This window comes from Dermacentor albipictus, chromosome 2 (genome assembly GCF_038994185.2).
Source record: "Dermacentor albipictus isolate Rhodes 1998 colony chromosome 2, USDA_Dalb.pri_finalv2, whole genome shotgun sequence".
NCBI classification, from domain to species: Eukaryota; Metazoa; Arthropoda; class Arachnida; order Ixodida; family Ixodidae; genus Dermacentor; species Dermacentor albipictus.
In genome coordinates, this window is record NC_091822.1 from 174,299,755 (window position 1) to 174,322,707 (window position 22,953).

Sequence of the window (22,953 nt, forward strand, 5' to 3'; positions counted from 1 at the left end):
CAGCCAATCAATGTACATCGATGAGTCTTGCTCGGATCATATTTATGAACAATTTTGTGCTAAGTGTGGACAACAGAAAAAAAATTGCGCCTAGACAATGTTAAGCTTACAAAGTTGCACGCATTCACGCCACCTTGACACAACGGAAGCAGAATGTTTCTGAACTGCCGGGAAGACAGCAACACGAAAGCCCTTCGCGGAAAGAAAAATAACAAAGCAAAACCAAAAGTTTGGGCACAGAAGCTGTTCGGTTAAGTATATCGTACAGGAACAAAATAGGAAGAGAACAAGAGATAAATGTGGGCTACCCATTCATAAAAACGACAAAGTACACTGAAGGAACCTAAGGAAAAAAAAAAGGGAGAAACGTGTGGCTGGGCTATACCACGACACTGAAATCCAATAAACGGTGGTTAGGGGGAACGGGCAAGTAGTATGCATAGTTTATCCGACCACTGTAGGTCGCACCACGTGCCCTGCGCCTGCAGTTATATTTATGGTATGTACAAGCTTGAAGAAAAAAAATAATCAAGGAAGGAAGTAAAGGAGAAATGGGCACAGAATCGGTTCCTGTATTGCGACAGGCTGTTAATCTCTCCCTAGAAAAATAATGCTGGGTTTTTCTCTCCTCCTCTCTCTCTCTCCTGCCTCGGCGGCTCGCGAAAAAAAAAAATGACCCGGACAAAGAACGACGATATATAGTTTCGTCGTCCGGCTACTCGTCTTTAGAAGCCAAGGCCAGCCAGCCGCGCTGTTTCTGTACATTCGGCGGGAAGACGTGTTTCATTAACGCGGACACGCGCAGTTATCTGCCCTGCAGCGGTACAGGCTCACGCGCACGATCACCGGGTTGATTACACTTTACCCCACGCTCACTCCCACGGGGCGCTAAGAGGAGCGGTAAAAAAAAAAAAGAAGCTGAGATAGCGGGCGAGAAGAGTAAGCGACAAACTTAGGCGTCTCCATATTTAAAAAGAAATAGAAAGTCGAAACCCGCAAATGCTGCCATTGGGAAATTGCTGAACCGATTTAAATAAAGTTTGTTAGTGTTAAGAAGGAAAGGTTCAGAGCGATTTCGCATTGAAGCCCTCAATATTTGTTAACAATACAGGCCAAGAGTAAGAAAAGAAGAGTAAAAATAGTTAGAGCGCAACAGTCTCTAAATTTGCAGCAATGAAATGCACAACAATGTTGTTATCTGCTCCCGTTAGAGCATCTGAAGCGGGTAATACTGATAGATTGTACAATGCTTTAATATGTAGGAATAATTTGGGAGCGGCACTCTTGCAAAGTACGCGCAAATGAAGCGAGGGTTTCACATAAACTGAAACCTAGTACGCTAGGTTCGTCGACTCTAGAGGCATCAATAGGTATAGCAAATCGAAGCGCAATATATATTTAATGCCTCAATTATAAAGGTATAAACATTTTTGTTTGGGTCTTCCTTTCAGCACTTCCCAATATTTGATAACATTGTGATATATTTGTGAGCGTATATTAGGCCAGATTTCTTGCTTCAGGTGGTCTTATAAATGCAGTTTACAGAAATGCAATGCGCCAGATCTTGCGCAGTCCGAAAGTTGTGAACTTGTTGCGTAATCATTTATGAAGCTTGACGTCAGACTTTGTAAAAAGATTCCAGCACCCGGTAAAACTGCGGGGGCTGCCACCGATCACTAGAATGTAGCGCTTTCTTTTAAAATGTCAAGAAATTCATTAAAATCGGCTGGGCGTTAGTTTAACGAGAGCGATTCCTGCATTACACGTGCATTTCAATAAGAACATTGGAGTTATCCACGAGTTTAGGCTTTCTCTTGAAAATAACGAAAAAGAATAAGAATCAGTTATGTACACGAAGGGGGAGGTTACATAATTTACCGCCACTTGCCGAAATGCTCTGACATACAGTCGAGTGTTGGTGTGCCTGCACTGGCACACTTCAACGCCTCGGGGACGCGATCACCGGAAGTTTTCATCAAATGAAGTAGCATTCGCTACCATGTGCTAGAAGAGTACATTGAAACAGAACCGAGAAAGCAAAGCGAACAAACGATTCACGAGTGACAAAAACGGCTCTCAAAACTGGATGCCATGAAAACGTAGTGAAGACTCTTTTGAAAAAAAAAAAAAAAGAGGGACATTCAAATTACCGACAGCCTGTCCAAATGTCGCCTTTGTCTCTCCAGTTTAGGCCTACTGTTAGCTTGTTTATATAGTGTGAGGCACCTAACTTGTTCAAGAAATAACCGATGAGATTGGAAGAAAAATGAAGTCATGCGCTACAAATGAAGTTCACGTGATGACAGTGCGCCAGTTGCAGAGCGTGACGTTGACCTGCAACGGTACAGACAAGCTGATATTTGAAATTTGAGTTAAATACAGACATAACCGACGACGTACTACACGATGTTTATAAACTTTGTGAGAGTACACAGCCTCGTTTACAGACGACAGTGCTGCTTTCGGACACAGAAACACAGGTGCGTAATGAAAGTGTGTTCCAACGCCTAGAGTATCTAATGTTTTCCTTTGTTTGATGCACCGAACAGACTAAGCAAATGAACTGGACAACAAGTGCAGATACAATCATTTGTCATACGGTTTCCCGAACCCTTGCTCTATCATAAATGCAACCACAGCAGCTCCCTCTGAGAGGCTTCTTTCTATTTTGCACTTTTGCCGTCCTTTCATCAACTACCAGCAATTCACACTCTCAGTGCTCCGTTTCGCTGTGGCGTGATTTGTACACATATACATTGGTGCATACAGCTCCATTGACACGTTTTGCTTTCGCGTTATGGACCTACAAGCTGAGCCATCAGCAAAGCACGCAGCTGCCTTTCACGTCATCGACAAGCCAGCAATCTAGCCTCCTTAACCTAAACTGCTACTCCAATGTTAACTTTCCTCGACACGCGAGCGGACCAACGCACGCGTGAAGTGTTAAAGCTCGGTCTTTCTTTTCACAATTCTTATTGCCCGGATTCTTGTCACCTTGCATAGAGTCAATGTTACAAGTGCCGCTGGCGAGTCCTTTCAGAAATGTATACCTTCTTCATATCGAAAGTGAAAAAAAAAAGCGAAGGAAAAGAAAGGTTCAAGTTGTCTTGGCATGACACACGAAACACGCGTTCAAATATAAACTGTCAACTACAAGCAAACAACACTTCTTTTTTTTTTTTCGAGAGGGCGAAAATTTCTAGTACTTCGCTCCCATTATAGCGCGACGCATGAATGTTCTTGTGCAAGTCGTGATATTCCGCATGCCATAAGAAAGCTTAGAATTACATCACTTAATTCAGTAAAAGGCGCCAGTAAATTGGAAAAGTGAACCACGCAACCCCTCGTGGGCATATAGACATAGCTAAAAAAAAAAGATGCTCGCACCGCGCTGGTTGCCCTACAGCTATGTGCAAGAATAATAAAGAATTTGCGTGCACGCACTGACGAACAGTAGCGCTGATTATTAAAGCACCGGGAAGCCTACAAAGCCGCTTTGTAGGTCGTGCACACGTACGTACAGCTTGTCGTGCGAGAAGGGGAAAAATGGCAATGTACAAAATTACTGCCTCTGTTTTAGTGCATAATCTTATTTCGATTATACTGCATGACATATATGTATATATATACGTGCTGTGCAGTCTGTAAACAGCATACAGTGGCCTCACGACCAAACGGTACCGAGGGCCTAGACTTCCACCACGTTGCCTAGTGGAAGAAATATTTAAAAAAAAATAATAATGAAGGAGAGAGGCTCGACAATCCAAGCATTGCACACGTTGTTCACTACGTCACAGACACCGCAGCCCACGTTGTCCATTTGTTCTTGCTCGCTCACCGTACAGGTTGAACGCTTAAATACACACACTCAACCAAGACCTCGACTGTATTGTGACACATAACCGTGTGACGTAAGGTCTCGAAACAAAGAAAGAAAAACGGATGCAAATGTGATGACACAACGTCATCCTACTCGATGACATCAAAACACGTTTCGATGCACAACACGCCAACGAAACATTAAAAGGAAGAGCAAAGCAGGCCCAGGGAACAAGTGTTCACTATTAAGTCAGAATGCTTGGCATTCTCTACATTCTTAGGCTCCTACAGTTCATTGCGACAGAAAACAAACAAACAAAAAAAAAAGATTGCTCGTCCCCACCACGCGCACTGCGGGTGTCGTCCTACACCCACTCGTCAGACACGCGAGCGAGGAGGAAGAAGACGGACAGCCTCCTCAGCCACCACCACAAAAGTGCCGAGTACACGTGACCGGCTCGCGCAGCGCATCACGGACGCCGCAACGCACACCGCTGCGCCCGCCAGCGCCCTCAGTCAATCAGTCCATGTGGCGGTACTTGTGCGAGGACATCTGCGACAGGCCCAGCACCGCGTATTGGCACTTGAGGCAGTGGTAGTGCGTCTGCTTCGCGTTGTAGTTGCAGCTGTCGACGCCGCAGTTCTGCGAGGGCGTGTACTTCTCGAAGCCCGCGGCGTTGATGCTGTCCAGCTTGGCGTGCTGCCGGCGGTGCGCGACCACCTTGTTGGTGTCCGTGCACACGAAGTCGCACTTGAGGCAGTGGAAGTGCGACGCCTTGTTGCTGCCGCCGCCCACGCCGCCCGGCCCGTTGGCCGCCGCCTGGCTCGCGGCGTGCGGGCAGTCGGCGCGGCCGCAGTGCACGTTGGCGCGGAACTGGCGGAAGTCGCCGCCCATGAGCGTGTCCAGTCGCTCGTGGCGCGCCGTGTGCTGCACGAAGCGCGTCTTGTCGCAGAAGCTGTAGCCGCAGTCCTTGCGCGTGCAGTGGAAGTGCGTCTGGTGCTCGCGGTAGCCGCAGTGCCGGTAGCCGCAGTCCTCGTTGAAGCGGAACCGCACGTAGCCCTCGGGCACCGGCTCGTCCTTGAGGATGCGTAGGCTGGGCATCTTCATGCGCTTCGCCTCGCTCACCATGGTGAGCGGCTCGTCGCCCTTGCAGTTGCCGAACAGGGGCCGCTTCTGGTCGGACGCCGCGGCGGCGGCGGCAGCGGCCGCGGCTGCTGCTGCGGCGGCGTTCATCTGGTTGGCCGAGTTGTAGAACATGTCGCCCGACGGGCACATGAGAGCCAAGTGCTGCAGGTCGATGTTGGGGTGGCCCGCCATGTCGCCCAGGCCCAGCATCGCCGGGTTGAGAGGCGCCATGCCCGGTATCATGCCGGGAGACGAGACGGGCGGCCAGAACATGTGCTGCATGTTTTGCATGTTCTGCATGTTCTGCATGTTCTGGATGTTCTGCAGACTCAGCTTGGGAGGCGTGCTGAAGAACGGGTGCTGTTGCTGCTGATCCTCGTTGTTGCTGTTCGCCGTGGTGCTCGTAGGGGGCTGGTAGCCCTGGGGCACAAGCTGAGGAGGGCCTCCCTGGGGCCTCGGGTCGGGCGACGACCTCTTCGAGGACGGGGAGTCCGTGCGCCCAGGCGTCTCTTGCTCTTCGTCGGCGTCCGACTCTCCCTGCGCCGTCGAGGACACCGGCGAAGACTGCCCGGACAAAGGTGTGGTGCGGCCGTCGGGGTACACGGGCACGGGACTTGGAGCGCCCGAATGCTTGCCCACGTGCAGCCGGAGTCGGGAGAAGCTCGAGAACGCCTGCGTTACACGGGAAACATCACGGAGGGTTGGCTTCTTAGCATTATCGGTTAGACAGTGGCAAAGCCGCCATAAGGCGGCGATTTCTCATGTAAATACATGTAAAAGACAGAAAACCTATCTAGCGAGCCGATAAAACGATTGCACCTACTATTGGCTCAAGGTCACAGAATTTTCACTTAAGCCTTCAAAATTTTACGGAAATAAACGTGAATCAACAAATATTAATTAATAATGGCAAGTTTAAAGGTTCCCAACTTTGTAAATAACAACAAACGATTATATTCCTATTCTGTGAAGGTTACTAGTACAGAATTTTTAGAGTGCCAATTCGATATTTTATATTTTGTGTAAGTGGCGCTTGTTACCTCGATTGTGCGAGTTCTGCAAAAGTTTAGAGACAAGATATCAGTGTAGCTTAAAGCGAAATAATGTAGGTTTAACTGGTTTACTTTAAATCACACATAGGGTGGGCTACCGAATTTCAAAATGCAATTTTGCATCACAGCGATGAAGTTATTAAGTCTACGTTTTACTCATCTTTGAAGTGAACTATGCAGTTTTAGTGGATTTATGCAAAATGTTTCAGAGCCTAAATAAAAATACTGATACCTTCGAGCACCGATGCTTGACTTTCTTTAAGTTAGTTCGGTGGCTTTTTCATGCTGTTCAGCGGCTGCCTAACACGAGTATTTCTTCTTTTCACATGTACAGGAGCAGAAAACTTCGAGCTTTACAGCAGCTAAATACTCTTCATGGAAACTATCATTACAGGTAAAATTTCAATATTAGTCATTCACTTAATAGTGGGTATGATACTCGTCGTGTCAGCCATATCTTCCTGATGTCATTTCTCTACCTATCGAAATAGGCTAAACAAAGAACTCTTCTGAATGCCCCAAAGATGTGGCTGACGCGTTCGCACATCAGCCAATCGAACTTAATCTAATAAAGGTTCTCACACACAGAGAAGCCCTCCTGCTTCCTACTACTTCGGTAATGTTCGTGTTTATCAATACGTAACTTATCACTAGGACGCCGAGAGGGAGAAGCGAAGGATACTAACAGAAATGGCCCTCACCTGATTGCATATGTTGCAGTGAAAGTGCTCCCGCTTCTTCTTCTTGCAAAAGGGCCTACCGCAGCTCTGGCACTCGCTGAACATGACGTGCCTCTCCATGCCAGGGATTATGTTGGCCACCGGCATGCTGGCCGCCGCGGTCGGCTTCATCAGGAGCTTCATCAGTGGTTGCTGGTCCGTGTCGGGCAGCGAGGAGGCCGTGCTCGAAGCCGGACTCGTGCGCAACCTTTCCTTCTCCGCGTCTTCGTCCTCGTTGTGGCTCCCGTTGTCGTTGCCCGTCTTGCCTACGCCGCTGTTATTGTTGTTGCCGCCGCCGCCGCCGCTATTCGTGAACGCAGAGAGCGGGTAGAAGGTTCCCGAGGACTTCACGACCGTCTTCTGAGAGCTGTCACTAGCGGCCGGACTAGCGGTTCGGTCGTCGTCGCTGGAGCAGGACTTCTTCTTCGGAGGCGAGGGCCCTTCGTCCTCTTCCTCTTGCAAGGGCGAACTGTTGGGCTGCTGCCGGAGCTGCTGCTGAGGACTGCTGTGCTTCTGCTCGTGCAGACTCATGGTCGAGTAGCGCACGAAAGAGTAGCTGCAGTTGGGTCGCGTGCAGTGGAAGTGCCTGTTGACCTTGTTGCTATGGCAGCCGGGCAGCCGGCAGTCGACGCTTCGGTCGTAGAAGACGAATCCCTCGATGATGTCGATGTTGTCGTGGAAGTCTTTGGAATGCAGCACCAGGATGTCTTCCCGGTCGGTCACGTAGTGACACCGCGCCTGGACGCAGTGGAAGTGCCGCTGACCAAGGAAAGCGCACAGGTTGTCCGGACATACGCTGTTCTCGGGGAAGATGAAGAAGCCCTCGTGCACCTGCGGGAATGTTGAAGAATTCCTTGATATAATCTGCGCACCACTGCTGCGTTTATAAGCGGAAGGACGGAAAAGTGTAAAGCATCTGCTAAAGAACCATGCACGGTAATGCTCGAGAACGGCAAAGATGTTGTTCTTAGGAGGAAGCTCCGCCTATTCAAGCCCATATAAAACGCGGAAATTCTTTCCTGGGATAACCTCTGAACCAATTTGGATGAAGTTTGTTTATTTGAAAGACAAAGTTAAATTTCAGTGAATGTGGAAAGCAAAATTTTTATTTACAGTCAGAATTTTTTTACATACATTGGCGAATATTTGTAAGTTTGAAAAAAAAATGGAAGCACGAAGCTTACAAATTCGTAGTTATGCACTAAAGACAGACACCGTAGTTCTCTAAACTTCATCATTAGAGCATCTTAAAGCAGATAAAGTTGGTATTTAATTTACAGCTTAAGTGACAATGTGTACAAGGCACTTGCAAAAGTACTGCTCACAAGCTAGTCACATATTTGACAGGTATGTATAATGTGCCAGTTTTGGCTGCTTTAATGTAATAATATGTGCAGTTCGCAGAACTGCGATACCGTTTTTCTTTGCTGAGTTAGAGCTGTAAATTTGATAGCTTGGTTTTTCTAGATCTTGGAATTTCGAACAATATTTATAAAAATATTGACGCCCTGAATAAAAATGATCTTCCTACAGTCACTAGATCTTCACGTCTTTTATAAAGAAATTAACAAACCTCATAAATTTCGACGCTGTGGTCACCGAGGAAAACTATTTTTCTTTTCTCACGTATTTAGACAGGATCCCCGAGCTAAAGCTTTCTCTTAGGTATGTACTTTATAGGTACGTAGACATTACGTGGTTCTGTAGTCTGTTGACGGATAATGCCGCTGTACAACGCATATTACTGTTGAGTTGACGGAAATGTGTATTTGAGGATTGTGCCAGTGAGCTATCGGCGACTCCGTTTCTCCGGCGGCGGCGTTTTCGACAGACGGTGAAAAAGGACGACGCAGCGTAATCGTTTAAGAGAACGTGACGAGACATTTCCATCGTACTCACGTCAGGATTGGTCGTTGGCTGCGACGGCGTGGGCGTGGTACGAGGCGCTGTCGTCTCCGGCTCCGACGGCTCCTTCGGTTCGGCTTTGATTGCCATCAGGGCAGCCTGCTCGGCAGAGTGCTTCTCCTGCTGCTCCAGCAGCTTCTCCTGGATGTGCTGGTGCTGCTGGAGGAACTGCAGTGCCTGCTGGTTCTCGACTGTGAAGTCCATCCCGCCGGAGCCCAGCGGCATGCGAGGCATGCTGGAAGGGCCAGGCATCCCTAGGAGACCACCGGTGCCGCCCGGTCCTTGGAACGGTGGGAAGAGGGTCGGCATGTTTTGACTAGATCCAGGCTTGGGAAGCTTGAAACTCGCGTAGATCGCTTGCGACAGGTGGGGTGAAGCGGGGCCGAGCGGGAACTGAGTGCGGAAGAGATCAAAAAGGTCAGTCGGCAAACTTCAACACGAAAACCACCATCATACTGAAAGACCTGGCTACTGTCTTCAACTCAATGCTACTTCTTGAGCAACAGCGCAAATGGCATTCGTGCCGTTCACACAGCATGTGTTAACAGCAGCTGATGTCAGGACGCTGCTCAATAGCTATTCTACCAGGTAGGGCTTACAAAATGAAAGAAACACCTTCCAGCTCACTGAGAAAGACTGAACACGTTAACGTTGGGCATGATAGCCCTGTAAAGCTTCAGTTTTTATATTAGTTGTACACTGCCAATATACATAAAAGCAAATTTTGCGTCTAGCGACAGTATGAGCTGCTCACCTCAATCATGCGGTTCTTTGGTGGCCGTCCCCGTTTGCGCCTGAAGACACCGTCTATGGGCACCGATGGGATGGCACTGAACTGGTCCCTGGACATGCTCAACTTGGTCGTGTACTCGTGCATCTTGTAGTGGTCCAGCCGCCGAAAGGGCTTGTCAGTACTGCTCACAATGTCCCTGCAACCATCCTGCAGAAAGAATAGGATCGTCAGGAGTTACACAACATTACGCCCAAACGCAAACACCAAGTTACCCTTTCTTAGCAGTTGAAAAAAAAAAAAAGGTTTCGATCATTCTGAGATGTCAAGTGTGCAAAAATTGATGTACTCACCCATTGGCAATGGTAGTGCTTTTCCTTTAATGTGAAGGGGCAATCAGGTGGACATTCTCCATCGATGCTCTTTCCCACGGTGTGGTAGAAGCACTGCGTGATCTGATCCTGATGCTCGTGATTCCTGTAATTAACAAGGAGCATAATTAAAACTGTTATGGGTTGGCCCTATGCTTGGTCAAAACAGCTCAAAGCAAAAAAAAAAAAGCTTGCTTAAATATAGATGTGGTGCACACTGCCATATTCCACACAACTGTGCCAGTAAATACCGCCAGCAATCAATTTTTCTATGGCATATATAAGTAAAATGCACTAGCTGATGAGGCCAAAGTCTCACTTCGCATGTTCTTGAACTCCTCCAATGTCTTTTCCAGGAAAAACCATGGAACAGTTGTCGGTGGTGCAGTGATAATGCTCGCGGTAGATAAACTCGCATTCGGGTCGGCATAGATCCGTTGGCGAGTACCTGCACAGAGAGAACAAACATGGATATAGTAAGCATCGCCAAACGAGCAAGCATAAATGATCGGCACGACTTAACGTATTGCCTTCCCTATATGCCGCACAAAAATCAATCGTGTGTATTTTGTCTGCGCGTGTTTAGAGCAACCCGCAATCGCGCTAGTAAAGTTTAATTTCCCATTTGCAGAAAACCTGAGTTCAAGTGGTAAAGTGATGTTATCACCAATGACCAAGTCATTTTGGTACTGCACAAAAGAGCAAGGCTTACTCACACTAATTAAACCAGCTTCACTGTCGACATTGCTTATGCGGTCAATTCATTCTATATGCGAAGACAACGTGCACAGGTCGCCTATCTGCTGCCACAGGCTTCTGATTTTGCGCCGAGGTGAGCTAGTCATCGGCAAGAATAGCCGCAAGGCCCCGCGAAACGACGCACGTGCACGACAGAGGGGCGCTCACCTGACCATGTACCGCTGCCAGGTCTCCTCCACTTTCGCCGCATCTCTGGCGGCGTCGAGCGCCCTCTGACCGTTGCTCGGCGGCGCGCAGCCGTCGTCCTCTTTCGCGCTGCTGCCGAAGCCCTGACTGGTCGCAAAGTTGAACGCCAGACCCGGGTGCATGGCGGCGCCCACGCCCGAAGCGTTGGGCAGGAACGCCGACAGGAACGCCGGGTCGAGCATGTTGTGCGCTTTGGGCTGCTGGCTCGCGTCGGACGCGCCGGGCTGCGGCGCCGAGCCGCTACCGCCGTTACTGCTGAGGCCCATGCTGCCGAGCTGCTTGCTGCCGTCGAACGACAGCGCCTGCTGCTGCTGTTGCTGCTGCTGCTGCTGATGGTGGTGGTGGTGGTGGTTGCCGACGAGACCCTTAGAGTCCGCGGCGGGGCCCAGGCTTCCTACTCCTCCAGACGCTGTCGTCACGGGCGTAGCGGTGCCGATGTTGGCACCCTGCTGAAGTGGCGACGTTCCGGAGGGTACGCCGCCGGGGAACATGCTCTGCACGGGCGAGCTGCTCAAGCTCTGCTCGCACAGGGCCAGCTGCGAAAGATACAGGAGTAATGCGTGAGAGAAGTACCGTGCGATATGCCAGGAATGACGCTTCCGGGCAATCTTTCACCCCATTCTCGCTGCTGCTGCGAAAATATGTTGATCTCGTGCTTTACGTAGGATTTCGCAGAAAAGTGGAATTCATTACAAGAAAAAAATTTTTTGTGTTGTTTTTTCTTCTTCGGAGCAAAACATATTTCTGTAGAGAAGGATAAGTGGCTGAGGTATCTCATTGAGTTTGGGCTGCGACCTTCCGCGAAATATATTTAGCTCGGGGATGACTTTCGAAGTTCAAATGCGGCGCGGGGACAGTCACCGGTTGTTTGCGAATTAATTTGCGAAGAACCGCGGGACCATTGACTTGGTGTCACTGCAGCCTGGCACCGCAGAATCGTGATGTGACCAGTACCAGCCGAGGGAGGGCAAAGCCCAGTACACACAACCTGTCTAGTGGATCTGCAAGGCCGGTGAGGCTGTATTGAACATCGCCTCGCAAAGGTTCTTGCACGTCGACGCTGCTTAACTGTTCTGACGATGTTTAGGGCGCGGCACATAGAGCAACGCAGGTTCCAGTCCGAATCGCAAGGGTTCGTTGACCCACCTGTTCGGCGGTGATTCCGGGAGGTAAGTCGCCGGGCTGCCCGTAGCTCTTGAGCATACTCTGGGCCAGCTTGAACTTGCGGTAGGCCATCTCGGTGTCCTGGCGCTCGTGTTTGCGCTTGTGGGAGTACAGCTGCCCGCTGGAATGCAGCACGTAGCTGCACCCCGGCCGGATGCAGTGGATGTGGTTGCAGATGCGCGAGAACCGGCAGTTCTCGTACGAGCAGTGCTCGTGCTTCATGAACTTCTTGAAGCCGTCCTTGTTCAGCTGCTCGTCTTTGATGTGGTACGTCTTGTGCTTCTCTGCGGGACGAATTGAGAGGAAAAAGGAAAGACGGCGTTACGAAAGGGCCCGGAAGATGGCCCTTCTACACCCTAATATATAAGCCTCACAGATGGCTCCTTTTAAAGAAGAGAACTACATATCGTAAGCATTCACAGCGGTGGATCCAGATTTCACCGTTCACCATGGTATAAAGGTGGGCGCCTTCATTACGCTTGGTGTTGAAAAACTGAGACGCAACAAAAAGAATAAACGAAGTCGCGTCGGCACAACTGCACCGACAACTGGGTTCACATGATCCTTTCTTCAAGGGCGAATGAAGCCCATGTGAATGAAGTGCAAAACACATGCAACAATCCTTTTTCTTGTTTTCTTTTTTGCTGATAGCGTGCGCGTGGAACAAGACAGGTTCGTGCGCTTACCGATATCAGCCTTGTTCTTGAAGGTGGTCTTGCAGCCTGGTCGGCGGCAATGGAAATGCGTGGTCCTCTGCCCGTAGAAGAGGCACGTCGGAGTGTTACAATCCTCGGTTGCGCGGAACCTCTGAAAGCCTTCCTGGATGATGGCCGAGTCCTTACGATGGTAGTTGGCGTGCATTTGAACGTCTGAAGTGCTGATGTACACCTTGTCACAGTTATCCTGCAATGTGAAAGAAGAGACAGATGTGGCATGCAATTCTCGGAACACTGTAAACATCTAATGAAGATCTGTGGCCTAACGCACAGAGCTTTTCGTCCACAAGAGCTGTTTGTAACTGGCCAGTCTCCCTCGCTAATAAAATGTACAAAATCACAATTTACTGGCAATTGTTGCGCTCATAACTGTTCTAAGATAATGTTTATGAGTACCGCTCGTTAAGTTTGAACTGGCGCCAAAATGTTTTAAATGCACTATCCTAAACAAACATTTTGTTAATTTTTCCAACTGTTACACGGTTTCGGTTTCGTGCGAATAAGTTCAAAACAGGAAACAGATGAGAAGTGGGTCGACTTGAAAATTTGACACACAATGCAGTAGTTCTGACATCATAGTCCTTGCCTTATCTCAAGAAATAGGACATCAGTGATTAGTTCACATAACGCACGACAAAAAAAGGAAGCATAAAAATCGCGGCAAAGCTCACCTTTAGACAATGGTAGTGCGTCTGCTTCCTGTTGTGGGCGCAGTTGGGGAACTTCTCCGAGCAGTCGTCCATGGGGCTGTAGCGCAGGAAGCCGTGCTGCAGGGACTCGTCTCGCTTCTTGTGCCACTTGAAGTGCCGGATCATCTCTTCCTTCTTCACAAAGACCTGCGCGTATAGAACCAAGGAGGCATCTCCTGTGAGCTATAGGCTTTGTCCACACAAAGCTATCGGAAAACAGTTGAAGAAACGCTAAAAGCTGACATGTCTTTATGACAGAAAAAAACATGGCGCGATAAACAGCAAAAGAAATCCCGCCGTTCTTTTTTTAATTTTTTTTTTGTGACGACGTGGTACCAACAAGCTCATATTCTACAGATAAGATGGGCGTCAGATTGTAGCGGCCACAGAAAATAACTCCGAAAAGATGTCGTAAGGTATAAGCCGCACGCAGCGCCAATAAAATATATTTTCGTGTGGTTTCCCTTACATTTTCTTTTTGACCGCGAATTTTAGCGACCATATTTAACAATAGCGTGCCCGTAGTTAGGCTTAAAACGCTGCCTTAAGATCTTCTAGATAACAGGGCTGCCAGCACACCGCTCATTGTGCTCGTGGCAGCTGTCAACACGAAAGAGATGGAAAGAGAGAAATGTATACGTCCAAGAACACTTCGACAATGCTCCTACATGACGTAGTTTGCCTGGCAAGGGGTACGACACCCTTCAGATTCGCTCGGCAAGAGTCATCAGCTGTCATTTCTAAATTCTGAACGGAGTGCTCAGTTAGTGATCTGTCTCAACGTATATCCCTGATAAGCGGTCCCGTAAGGTATTCATGTCACCAACACCCCATCTCATCTTGCTCCCAGGCAGGCTACAGAAACGTCAGGTCAAGCAATCATTGCATGCTCTCAATTCCAAAAGCATATCTGGACATGTGCGCTTATTCATTTTTTTTTCCGAGAACGATTAAGGAATGCAACAGTTTGCCGACGTCTGTTTTACAGTCCAGTAGCATTACAGGCTTTGAGGAACGCGTTAGAAATCTTTTATGAAATTGAATATTGGTGGTGTCGTGCAAACGTTGTCACACTGTTCTACAATACATAATACAGTCTTCCTTTTATGCTGCTTCCGATATCACTGTCACCATGTTACAAACATGTATTTCTTAGCCAAAATATTGTATTTATATTTGGTTATTTGTTTTGGTGGTTAATGCATTGTATATCCAACATTGCTTCATGTCCTATTTACGTTTGTAAGGTGCTTACATTTTTTACGCTATGTGCAAACTTCCTGTACCCACCCTGTTATGGCCAAGACGGCCAACAGTATTTGAAAATAAAAAGAAAAAATAAATAAACACGCTAACTGAGCGTCTATACACTTTACGCACTGCAAACTTTTCTCGGAATCGGAATGTATGCCGCCCTACGCCACAGTATCAACGTCGAGAACAGACTCAAGGCTGCATTAGTAAAGGCAGTGCAGAAGCTAAGAAGCGACGTTCATCGAACTCAAAATCCGCACGGAGTTCAAAAACCCGTATGGCTTCTGGAAGTCCCCTCCACGGGGCAAGTTCCCGCGGCACTGAAGAATCTGCTTCTGCGAGCCGCCAATAAAGACAGGTAGCCGGCAAATTGCGACGTTGGCAACTTTGTCCCCTACTTAGCTCCTACTTCAGGACCGTCTCTGCTCACCGATATCGCCAGCGTGCTCAAAGGACAAAACAAACAAAGCGTTCCAAATTAAATGCCCAATACTTTTTTATGCGCTTCCTCGTGCGGCTCGGCGTTCGCCCATATATACAACGGAAAGGCGGCGAGAATGAGATGCATTAGCCAGGCATTTGCAAATGAAGAAAGCGCGGAAGCCGCAAACCAGCATCCATCGTCAACGGGAGGCGATGGGGTTGCTCAGTAAACGGATAAGAGAAGCCGGAGCATCGGGACACCCGAAAGGTGCTATAGCATGCTCGTGCCGTCGCTGCCAAGACCGCATTCTCGTCTCTGCACGCCCGCTATGGCGCCTCGAGGCGCCAGCGTTATCACAGGCCTACGCGCGCACTGCCGATTTCTTTTGCTTCCGACGAGCGCTCCTTAAGACCACTCGGCCATACGCGTAGGACTATATTTCACGCCGCTGCTGGCGCCGTCGCTCCGTTCTCGGCGCCGGTAATATGCGCCCCTGGGTTACCGCTAAAAGCTTGACCATTCGGTCGGGAACGAATTGAAAAAGAAGACAAGCAAGAGCACGGAGCCACTGACAGCGAGAGAAAAAGTAGCACACCACTGCGGTAATCAAGTTCTGCGCATTCATTTCGCGCGCCTCCCTAACGAGGATCGTTTCTTCGCTTCTTTAGTTTTGTCTTCCTTTCTTTTCTTTCTCTCCGTTTTCCTGGTCCTCTACTTATTGCCGTAGATTCTTTCTTTCTTTCTTTCTTTCTTTCTTTCTTTCTTTCTTTCTTTCTTTCTTTCTTTCTTTCTTTCTTTCTTTCCCTGGCCCTCTACTTCTGTGGTCCGTGTGCAGAGGTTAGGCCAGTACACACTTAACTTTTCGTTACTACGAGGCACCTGCTTCCAAAAGTGCGTTGGTTTCGGCACAAATAGAGCAAGAGAGAAACGAGCGCCAGGGGTCAAGACACGGCGGGCATCACGCGTTCTTGCTGCGCTTTTTTTCGGAGCGAACCGGGCGCTGTAAGCACGAACTTGGTGGGGGGCACCGAACGACGGGGCGCTTAAAACTTTAGAGGCGTGCAATTAAAGTAAAATAAACAACAAAAAAGGACAGGATAGAAAAACCGAAACCCCTGCCAAGGTCGAGCGAAGGAACGTGTTCAATGGCGTCGTTTATATTTGGTTTAACACGGCCGACTTCGTGCCGTTCGGCTTCTCACCTATCTTGAACAAACACATATGCGGGACCAAGTGATGAGGGTTCTTCAGTTCGCGGAAAATACGAAAGAAAAAACAAACAAAAAGAAAACAGATACGACCACCCCCTTTGCAGCTCTGAAAGCGTAAAGTCACGAGGCTCTTCACGGAGCGCTCTTCAGTATCATATAAGCTATATTCCGTAGAAGAACTGCGCGAAATCTATAGTTTCATGTCTTTCAAGACATCACGTTCTTTCAGGCTCACGTTCTGAGGAATAGCTCTGACGAACACAGAGCAATAAGCTCCGATGTAGACTTTTCATTGGCGGCTAAATAAGCTCGCATAAAATTATGGCGAATGCAACAGCAAAACTCTGGACGCTGCAGTAAACAGCAGAACATCGCATGCTTCAATCGTGGTGAGCCCTGCGGAAGCTATGCACCCAAGTTTGCACTTTTGTCTAATTGGTTGCTCATCAATGAAAGCAACTTTAGACTATAACACAACGCATTATATAGGTAATAATAAACATGACACGGCCAATCCTGTTGTGCTTGTTCCTTACTTCGCCGTCCTTTTTCGATGATTGCTAAGTCACTTCTTCAACGGGCACACGGGCGTCAAAGTGACCCAGGCAGATCCGCGGTCACTTCGCTCGTTAAGACAAAATGTTGTGCGCGACGACACATTTCCTCGACACGTCTTTCCTAACCGGCGCAGAGGCTGCCAAGTGCAATAAATAGTTTGCGAAGTGTTTCGTTCATAAAACAGGTCCAGCGGCCTTCCGCGTGATGGAAATGCACTCAGGCGGCGCCTGCATAACGTACGGCCTGCGCGAACCTTGTTCGGGCGGCGCGGTATTTCCCGCCAGTTTCGTGCTTCCCGTTTACGACCGCTGTTCTCTGTTTTTTCCAGTTTCGCATTCTTTTTCTGGCGCTTGCGCCCATAATTGTGACCAGCTAGCGCGGCCTGTTTCATGGCCTCCTCACCTCTCGCTCCTTTATTTTTCTTCTTATTCTCGTCGCACCAACGACATCGTTGATACATCATAGTGCGAGCAAGTATATAAGAACTTTGAAGTATTTTGGGAGTTTACCGAATTTTTCTTGGAAGTAGCGAAGGCAGAAAATGTAGTAGTAATACATTTGCTCAGATCGAGCAGTGAACACCCATCCAGCTCTAGTAAAACTAACGTTTACAAAATCAATCCGGTTAATATAATTATGAGAGATAAACCTATACAGATAGAACGCGGAATTCGCGGTACATGCATCCTGTCCGGAGGTTTCGTAATGATGAAAACTTGACCGTGGGGGATTGCCACGTTCAAATCCCCGCTCACTATAATGTTAGTAACCTCGTATATCGGCTAATTAATGCTTGATTAACACCGTCACAGTGATTTCTCTTTCCAAGCTACTTGATTTTTGTATTAATTTTAGATGGAGCCAGTGGACAATGAATGCAGATAGCGGGGAAAATATCTTGATGCGTGTATATTGGACCGTATTGGTTTGAGATTAATAATCCGATTTAAATCGAAATGCATATACGTAGGTCGGATATTACAGTATTTGTCGCAATTTAATACCACATTCTCGATGCGTATTAAGATCGCAGTGCTATGATGAGATTAACCACAATCTCTTAAATGAAAGGATATATGGAATAAGGAACTCGTGGGTGGACTCATTCGCATTGGCCGGTTCCTTTCACCAAAGACTATCACGAAAGCTATAGCAGTTGTTGTCACGAACAGCTCTAGCAAACGAACTTCCTTGCGAATAAGGGCCCAGATAAATGGAGCCATTTGTAAATTATGAACTTTGCGATCACTAAGGCATGTTTACGAGCTGCTCTCACGCGTTCGCGCGAGCACTCTGTTGAACAGAGCTTTTCGGCTCAAGTCAACCGACTAACTGTTGTGCAGCGTTGCTGGTGACCTGGTAAAAGAACGCCGGAAAACAAACTGTGCAGTCACAGCCTTCGGAATTTAGGCTTGCTGTCATTCCATACGTACAACATGTGTCCAATAACATTGTGAAAATTGCGGCTATAAGGCAGGAGTGAAGGTTGTGTGCAATGCCCCTAATAAACTGAGCGAGTTGTGCAAATTAGTCAACAGGGTGGATACTGTCACGCGAAAAACTGTTATCATGTTCGCGGGTTCATTGACTGTACAAAGCAGGTCTGTAAAATCACGCTCGATCGTAAGCGTTGCTATATCGGGCAAACAGGGAGGCGCGTTAATGATCGCCTGTGCGAGCATGCCGCTTCACTAAAAGGAAACCCGTACAGCCATCTGGCTGTCAACTGTAACACGTGTGGTTGCACCCCGATCTTTAAGAAGTGCGGAATCATTGGAAGATATATAGTGAAAAGTGTGCGCGGGAAATCTTTGAGGCATTTCGCATATTCACAAGTGGCGACGCATGCGTCAGTTCTGAGTCCCTCCCACAATCGATAAAAGAACTGGATTATCTCCGTGGCTAGCGCTTAACCTCCTTTTTCTTTCTTTTATGTCAGCTTCAATGATTTCTTTATACTCAACTTCTGCAACTAAAGCATTTGAATGCTAGTCAGCGCGTACGGTCCTCTGCTCTTCACTCGCTCGCCCTGTGTCGCGCTGTTCCTGTTTTACTCTAATGATGAACCAACCAGTCTATTCGAACACACTGCTACAGCAGGTAGCCTCCGCCAAAATCTCCTACCCGCCCCGAACTTCTGTGCTATCGTCACGCCTGTACCTTACGTCACTTCCCTTCCTGCGGTCAATCCCTATCACCTCGTGCAGAGTAACCACATTCTTAATCTATGACACCGCAGTGAAGAACGAAGTGCGCGATAAGCGGTAGCTTACCCTGGAGTTGCAGTCGAGGCAGTGGAAGTGCTCTCGGTAGTTGAGGTCTTTGCAGTAATTGCTGCCACACTGGGTCGCGCTGGAGTACCTGCAATGCGCGGACACGTTGCATGTCAGCGCTCATCTTTTAATTAAAAGGGACGAGGGAGAGATTCTTTTTTCCGTCTGCATGGGGTCGCGTCTCACCTGCGCACGTAGCGAGAGTAGTCGATGGGCGGAACCTTTGGCTGGTCCAGCTTCACCGACAGACAGTTGGCCAAGTTAGTGCTCATGAGACCTGCAGGAAACAATAAAAAAAAAGTCACGCACACGTTAGGGCCCATAACGTGTGACAGGACGTTTTGCAGAAGGAGTCTGTGTGATAGAAAGCGCCTGTCAACACCACTAAGCAGTCTGTTCTTTTTTTTTTTTTAAGGCGCTAGAACGTAAAACCAACCTCTCAAATGTTTGTCGTGCGCACTTCTTTAGCGTCTTCTGCATGCTACTTATGCTCGATTTCACTTTTCTAAATTTCTAGAAACCTTATTCCATTTGCAACGACTCGCTGTTGGCTAGAATGGCCGGTACTTGAACGACGATGAATGAAATCAAGATTGACACAGTTTCCAGTGCTGGCATTCTTTCACATATCGCGTCGCTTACTAATTATCTTGACTATGTTTTTTTGACAGAATGAAGGTCGCGTCGAATAAAAAATTCGTGTCGTCCCCGCTCACAGCAGTGTGGCTCGGCTTCAAGAGTGAGTTAAACAACCAGTGCCTCCTACTTGCCCTGCAGGTTAGCGGGCAACCTTTCAAGTCTGAAGGACAGTGGGACTGATTCCACTGCAACGAGACGCTTTCTTGTCAAGCGACGTATTACGGTTAAGCCCACTCAACCTGTCGCTAGCGATAACGAGCTACTTTTACGCCAAAGGAAACAAAGACACTGGCAACCTTCCCTGTGGGCGGAGTACATACCCACACGTGCGTTCCCAAGCGATGGATTGAAGGCTGAAAACGACACAAACTGCCCCAAGAACAAGGAGTGGCTCGAAGGAGCGGTTTAAGGACGATACAGTGTTGCACGTGTGCCAGGACCACGACAACGTCGGCACTGCGGCTCACGCGAGGCCGGTACACACTGCGCGCTATAGAAACCGCGAGGCCGGAGTAAGCGCGCGCCTCATTACGCCTGCTCGCGCGTGTGGCGCGCTAATTGGCGCAACGGCAGAGACCGCCGTGGCATGGGCGCAGAAGGTGGCCGCCGCCGCCGACTCCGCGCAATCTCCTGCGCGTGAGCCCTTTGTACAAACGCACATGCGTGCGGCAGGCGACCGCGTGCCGCCACCGGGACGTTTCGGTTAGCGCTTGTGCTCTCCGCTGTGCGATCGGCCGATCCATCATGGCTGTCTTCTTGGCTCTCCTCGGGGCCTCACGCGCCCACTACCCCCCTCCCCCCCCCCCCCCAATCCCTATCCTTCTCTGCAGCTCGTCCCACCCGCGGCTATTGTGTTGCGTATACAGAACTAAGGCACGTTCACGAATTTGCGCATACAAAAAAAAAAAAAAGAAAACGACCGAAAACTAACAATAAATGTGAAGCGGTGGAAAACGCTTCGCAACACTATCTGCGCTGCTCGTGTCTTTCTTTTTTCTTTTCTCGGCTTTCGAACGGCCGAGGTGAGCGAGTGGGCAGGCAGGCGGACGCCGCCGCATTATCATACGAAAATTAAAGCGATCGAACCAAGCCACCGGTTGGTCACATGCTGAAACTTTGCTCCCGCTTCTTTTTCTCATCTGTGTGTATGCGTTGCTTAATATTTATTTTTACCTGTTAGTCTCGAACGCATCTAATCTTGAACCCGGCATTCCCCGCTCCAAGTTCTATTTCCTGTTCTATTTTTTTTTTCTGCCCACGGACAAGGAGGGGTCATGAAAACAATGCGAAAAAAAAAAATGGGAGAGCAACAGTCTGCTTACTGCAAGTTTCGTCACGACACTGACGCTGGCGCCCAAGAAAAGGCCTTTGCTGGGAAAGGCAGTGGTAAATGTTACGTGCGCCGAAGACCACCAAGAACTTAAACAGGCCGTAAGAAACCAACCAAATTATCACTGAGACGCTGCTGGCACAGGGTCTCATCGTTTTCTTTTTCTGTAGTTTGTCTGCCGCGCACGAAAGGTGATGCTTTAGATGTACTCATGCGAATTCATAGCCGCTAAATACAAAAAAAACACACTAAAAAAGGATGCTTGCATGTATATCTCTTAAAACGTCGGTCATTAGTGTATAAAATGCCGCAAATTGGACAAAACGCATTTCTTGGGGTGAAAAAGAAAATTAAAGCAGCAAATATGGAGAAACAACGACGCATCTAGCATATAGTAGTTGGGGAAGCAACTATGCGCGGCTCGCACATGAAATACAAAACGTCGCTGAGCTTTTTCGAAACCACAGGCAGCAACACAACACCGGCGCACTTCCACGGCTATGTCGCAGACAGCTTGACTGACACCCGTTTCGATGCGAAAGCGTCAACCGGCGGCGTCTGTAACAGCGAAACGGCACCTAAATTCCCATTGGCTGCGGCGCCACGTCACGACCGCGCTCGTGACGCTGGCTCGCGCCGATTGGCTCCGGCCTCGACGCTGCAGAGCGGGCGAAGGGGAACACCTATACCGCGATATTCCGTGAGGGGAGAGGGCTTCGCCGCGACGCCACGTCACCCTCCTTCTCGCTCTCGGAAACCTATGTTATAGGTGGTGGTGATGTTACCCACGCGTTCCCTGTGCGCGCAAGCTCTCACCTACCTTCTAACTGCGCCTCGGCAAGGTCAAATCAAAATGCGCGAAGCGTCTCAACGCATTCGCTTTCCCGCAACAAGTTCATAACCCAAAGAACCGCTCAGCGGCGTTCAATTGGATATTAATGATTTCGCATTCGCAACTGAGAAAGTGCTTAGGTATCCGCGGATTCTTTTTTCGATGGTACAAACATTAAAAGAAAACGTGAAAGAGGAAGAACGAGAAACGTCGAACGAGCGCCTGTTTGTAAACTGCCTGTGTCTTTCGTTCTTAGTACTCTCTGAAGTTTTACCGTGAGCAACGTCATCAAGGCAGCTCACCCCGAATTCAGCCGCATCTAAAGGTGCGCCCTGAAGAGCGTGGGAGGATATCAAGATGTATGCCTGGCTAAAAGCGTACATTGCTGCGGTAGCTACAGCTAGCGTGTCGGCCGTTGAGAAGCTGAATTCGCCAAACAGTTCGTAAATGAGATAAGAACTTTTGACTCCCCTGTGCCTGCTAACTGACCCATAATAGGGTGCTTTGGCACAGAGTTTCGCGGCATGGCTGCGTATAGGAACTGAGAGTGTGGTGCACAGCGCTACATTGATCAGAACGCCCGACGCATGGCCTGCATGTGCACAATATATGCAACCGTTCAGGTAAGCCTGGGACCGATTTTACTATGCTTTCACAAGGCGGTTGTCTAACGACAAACAGTTCTCAAGGAAGACTGTTCAGGGAGTGCACAAATCATTCCGTTCATGCAGAAACTGTTCGCCACTGACAGGCTGTGATCGCTGATGCGGCAGGCGCGCGTTTTTTTGCAAATTCCTCAAACGTTCGAACTGCTTCTCTAATACGAGCCCCGTAACGTAAGCTGTAATGATAATCACCTAATCGCATTCAACGATACAGCGGGCGGCGTCTCGACCAATGCCGGAATGCACCAACAGGTGCGAAAGGCTTTCGCGAGTTCGACCACAAGTCCGACGGCGCCAGTATATAGCCTCTAACAGCGCTGCGCACATCTATAGCACGCAGGGGCTAGCGGTATATATCATCAGGGTGGCGTCGGGTTGTTTCCGATGGCTATCGATTCCTGTCGCCCTCTCGCCTCTCGCCCCGGCGCTGTCCGTCGGACCGAAATGAATCGGGACGTTGCACAAGGCCTCGATCGCGGCCGTCGCTCAGAGTTGTTCCACGACATCCATTCTTCTTTCCTCCGACCGGTT

At 48.8% G+C, this 22,953-nt stretch overlaps 1 protein-coding gene across 4 annotated transcripts in view; it reads right to left on the bottom strand.

Annotated features, from left to right (window-relative positions):
* Positions 1-298: 298 nt before the first annotated feature.
* Positions 299-22,953, bottom strand: part of LOC139056302 (zinc finger protein castor homolog 1-like) — a 599,701-nt gene continuing 577,046 nt past the window's right edge. For all 4 annotated transcript variants that reach the window (XM_070534445.1, XM_070534447.1, XM_070534446.1 and 1 more), the window contains 12 exons: positions 19,143-19,233; positions 18,957-19,044; positions 13,219-13,383; positions 12,518-12,734; positions 11,814-12,115; positions 10,629-11,203; positions 10,042-10,170; positions 9,705-9,828; positions 9,376-9,561; positions 8,616-9,014; positions 6,699-7,547; positions 299-5,617 (listed from right to left, as the gene is read on the bottom strand). In XM_070534445.1, the coding sequence (XP_070390546.1) occupies positions 4,340-5,617; positions 6,699-7,547; positions 8,616-9,014; positions 9,376-9,561; positions 9,705-9,828; positions 10,042-10,170; positions 10,629-11,203; positions 11,814-12,115; positions 12,518-12,734; positions 13,219-13,383; positions 18,957-19,044; positions 19,143-19,233 (4,403 nt within the window). In that variant the 3' untranslated portion in view covers positions 299-4,339. The remainder of the gene's footprint in view (positions 5,618-6,698; positions 7,548-8,615; positions 9,015-9,375; positions 9,562-9,704; positions 9,829-10,041; positions 10,171-10,628; positions 11,204-11,813; positions 12,116-12,517; positions 12,735-13,218; positions 13,384-18,956; positions 19,045-19,142; positions 19,234-22,953) is intronic.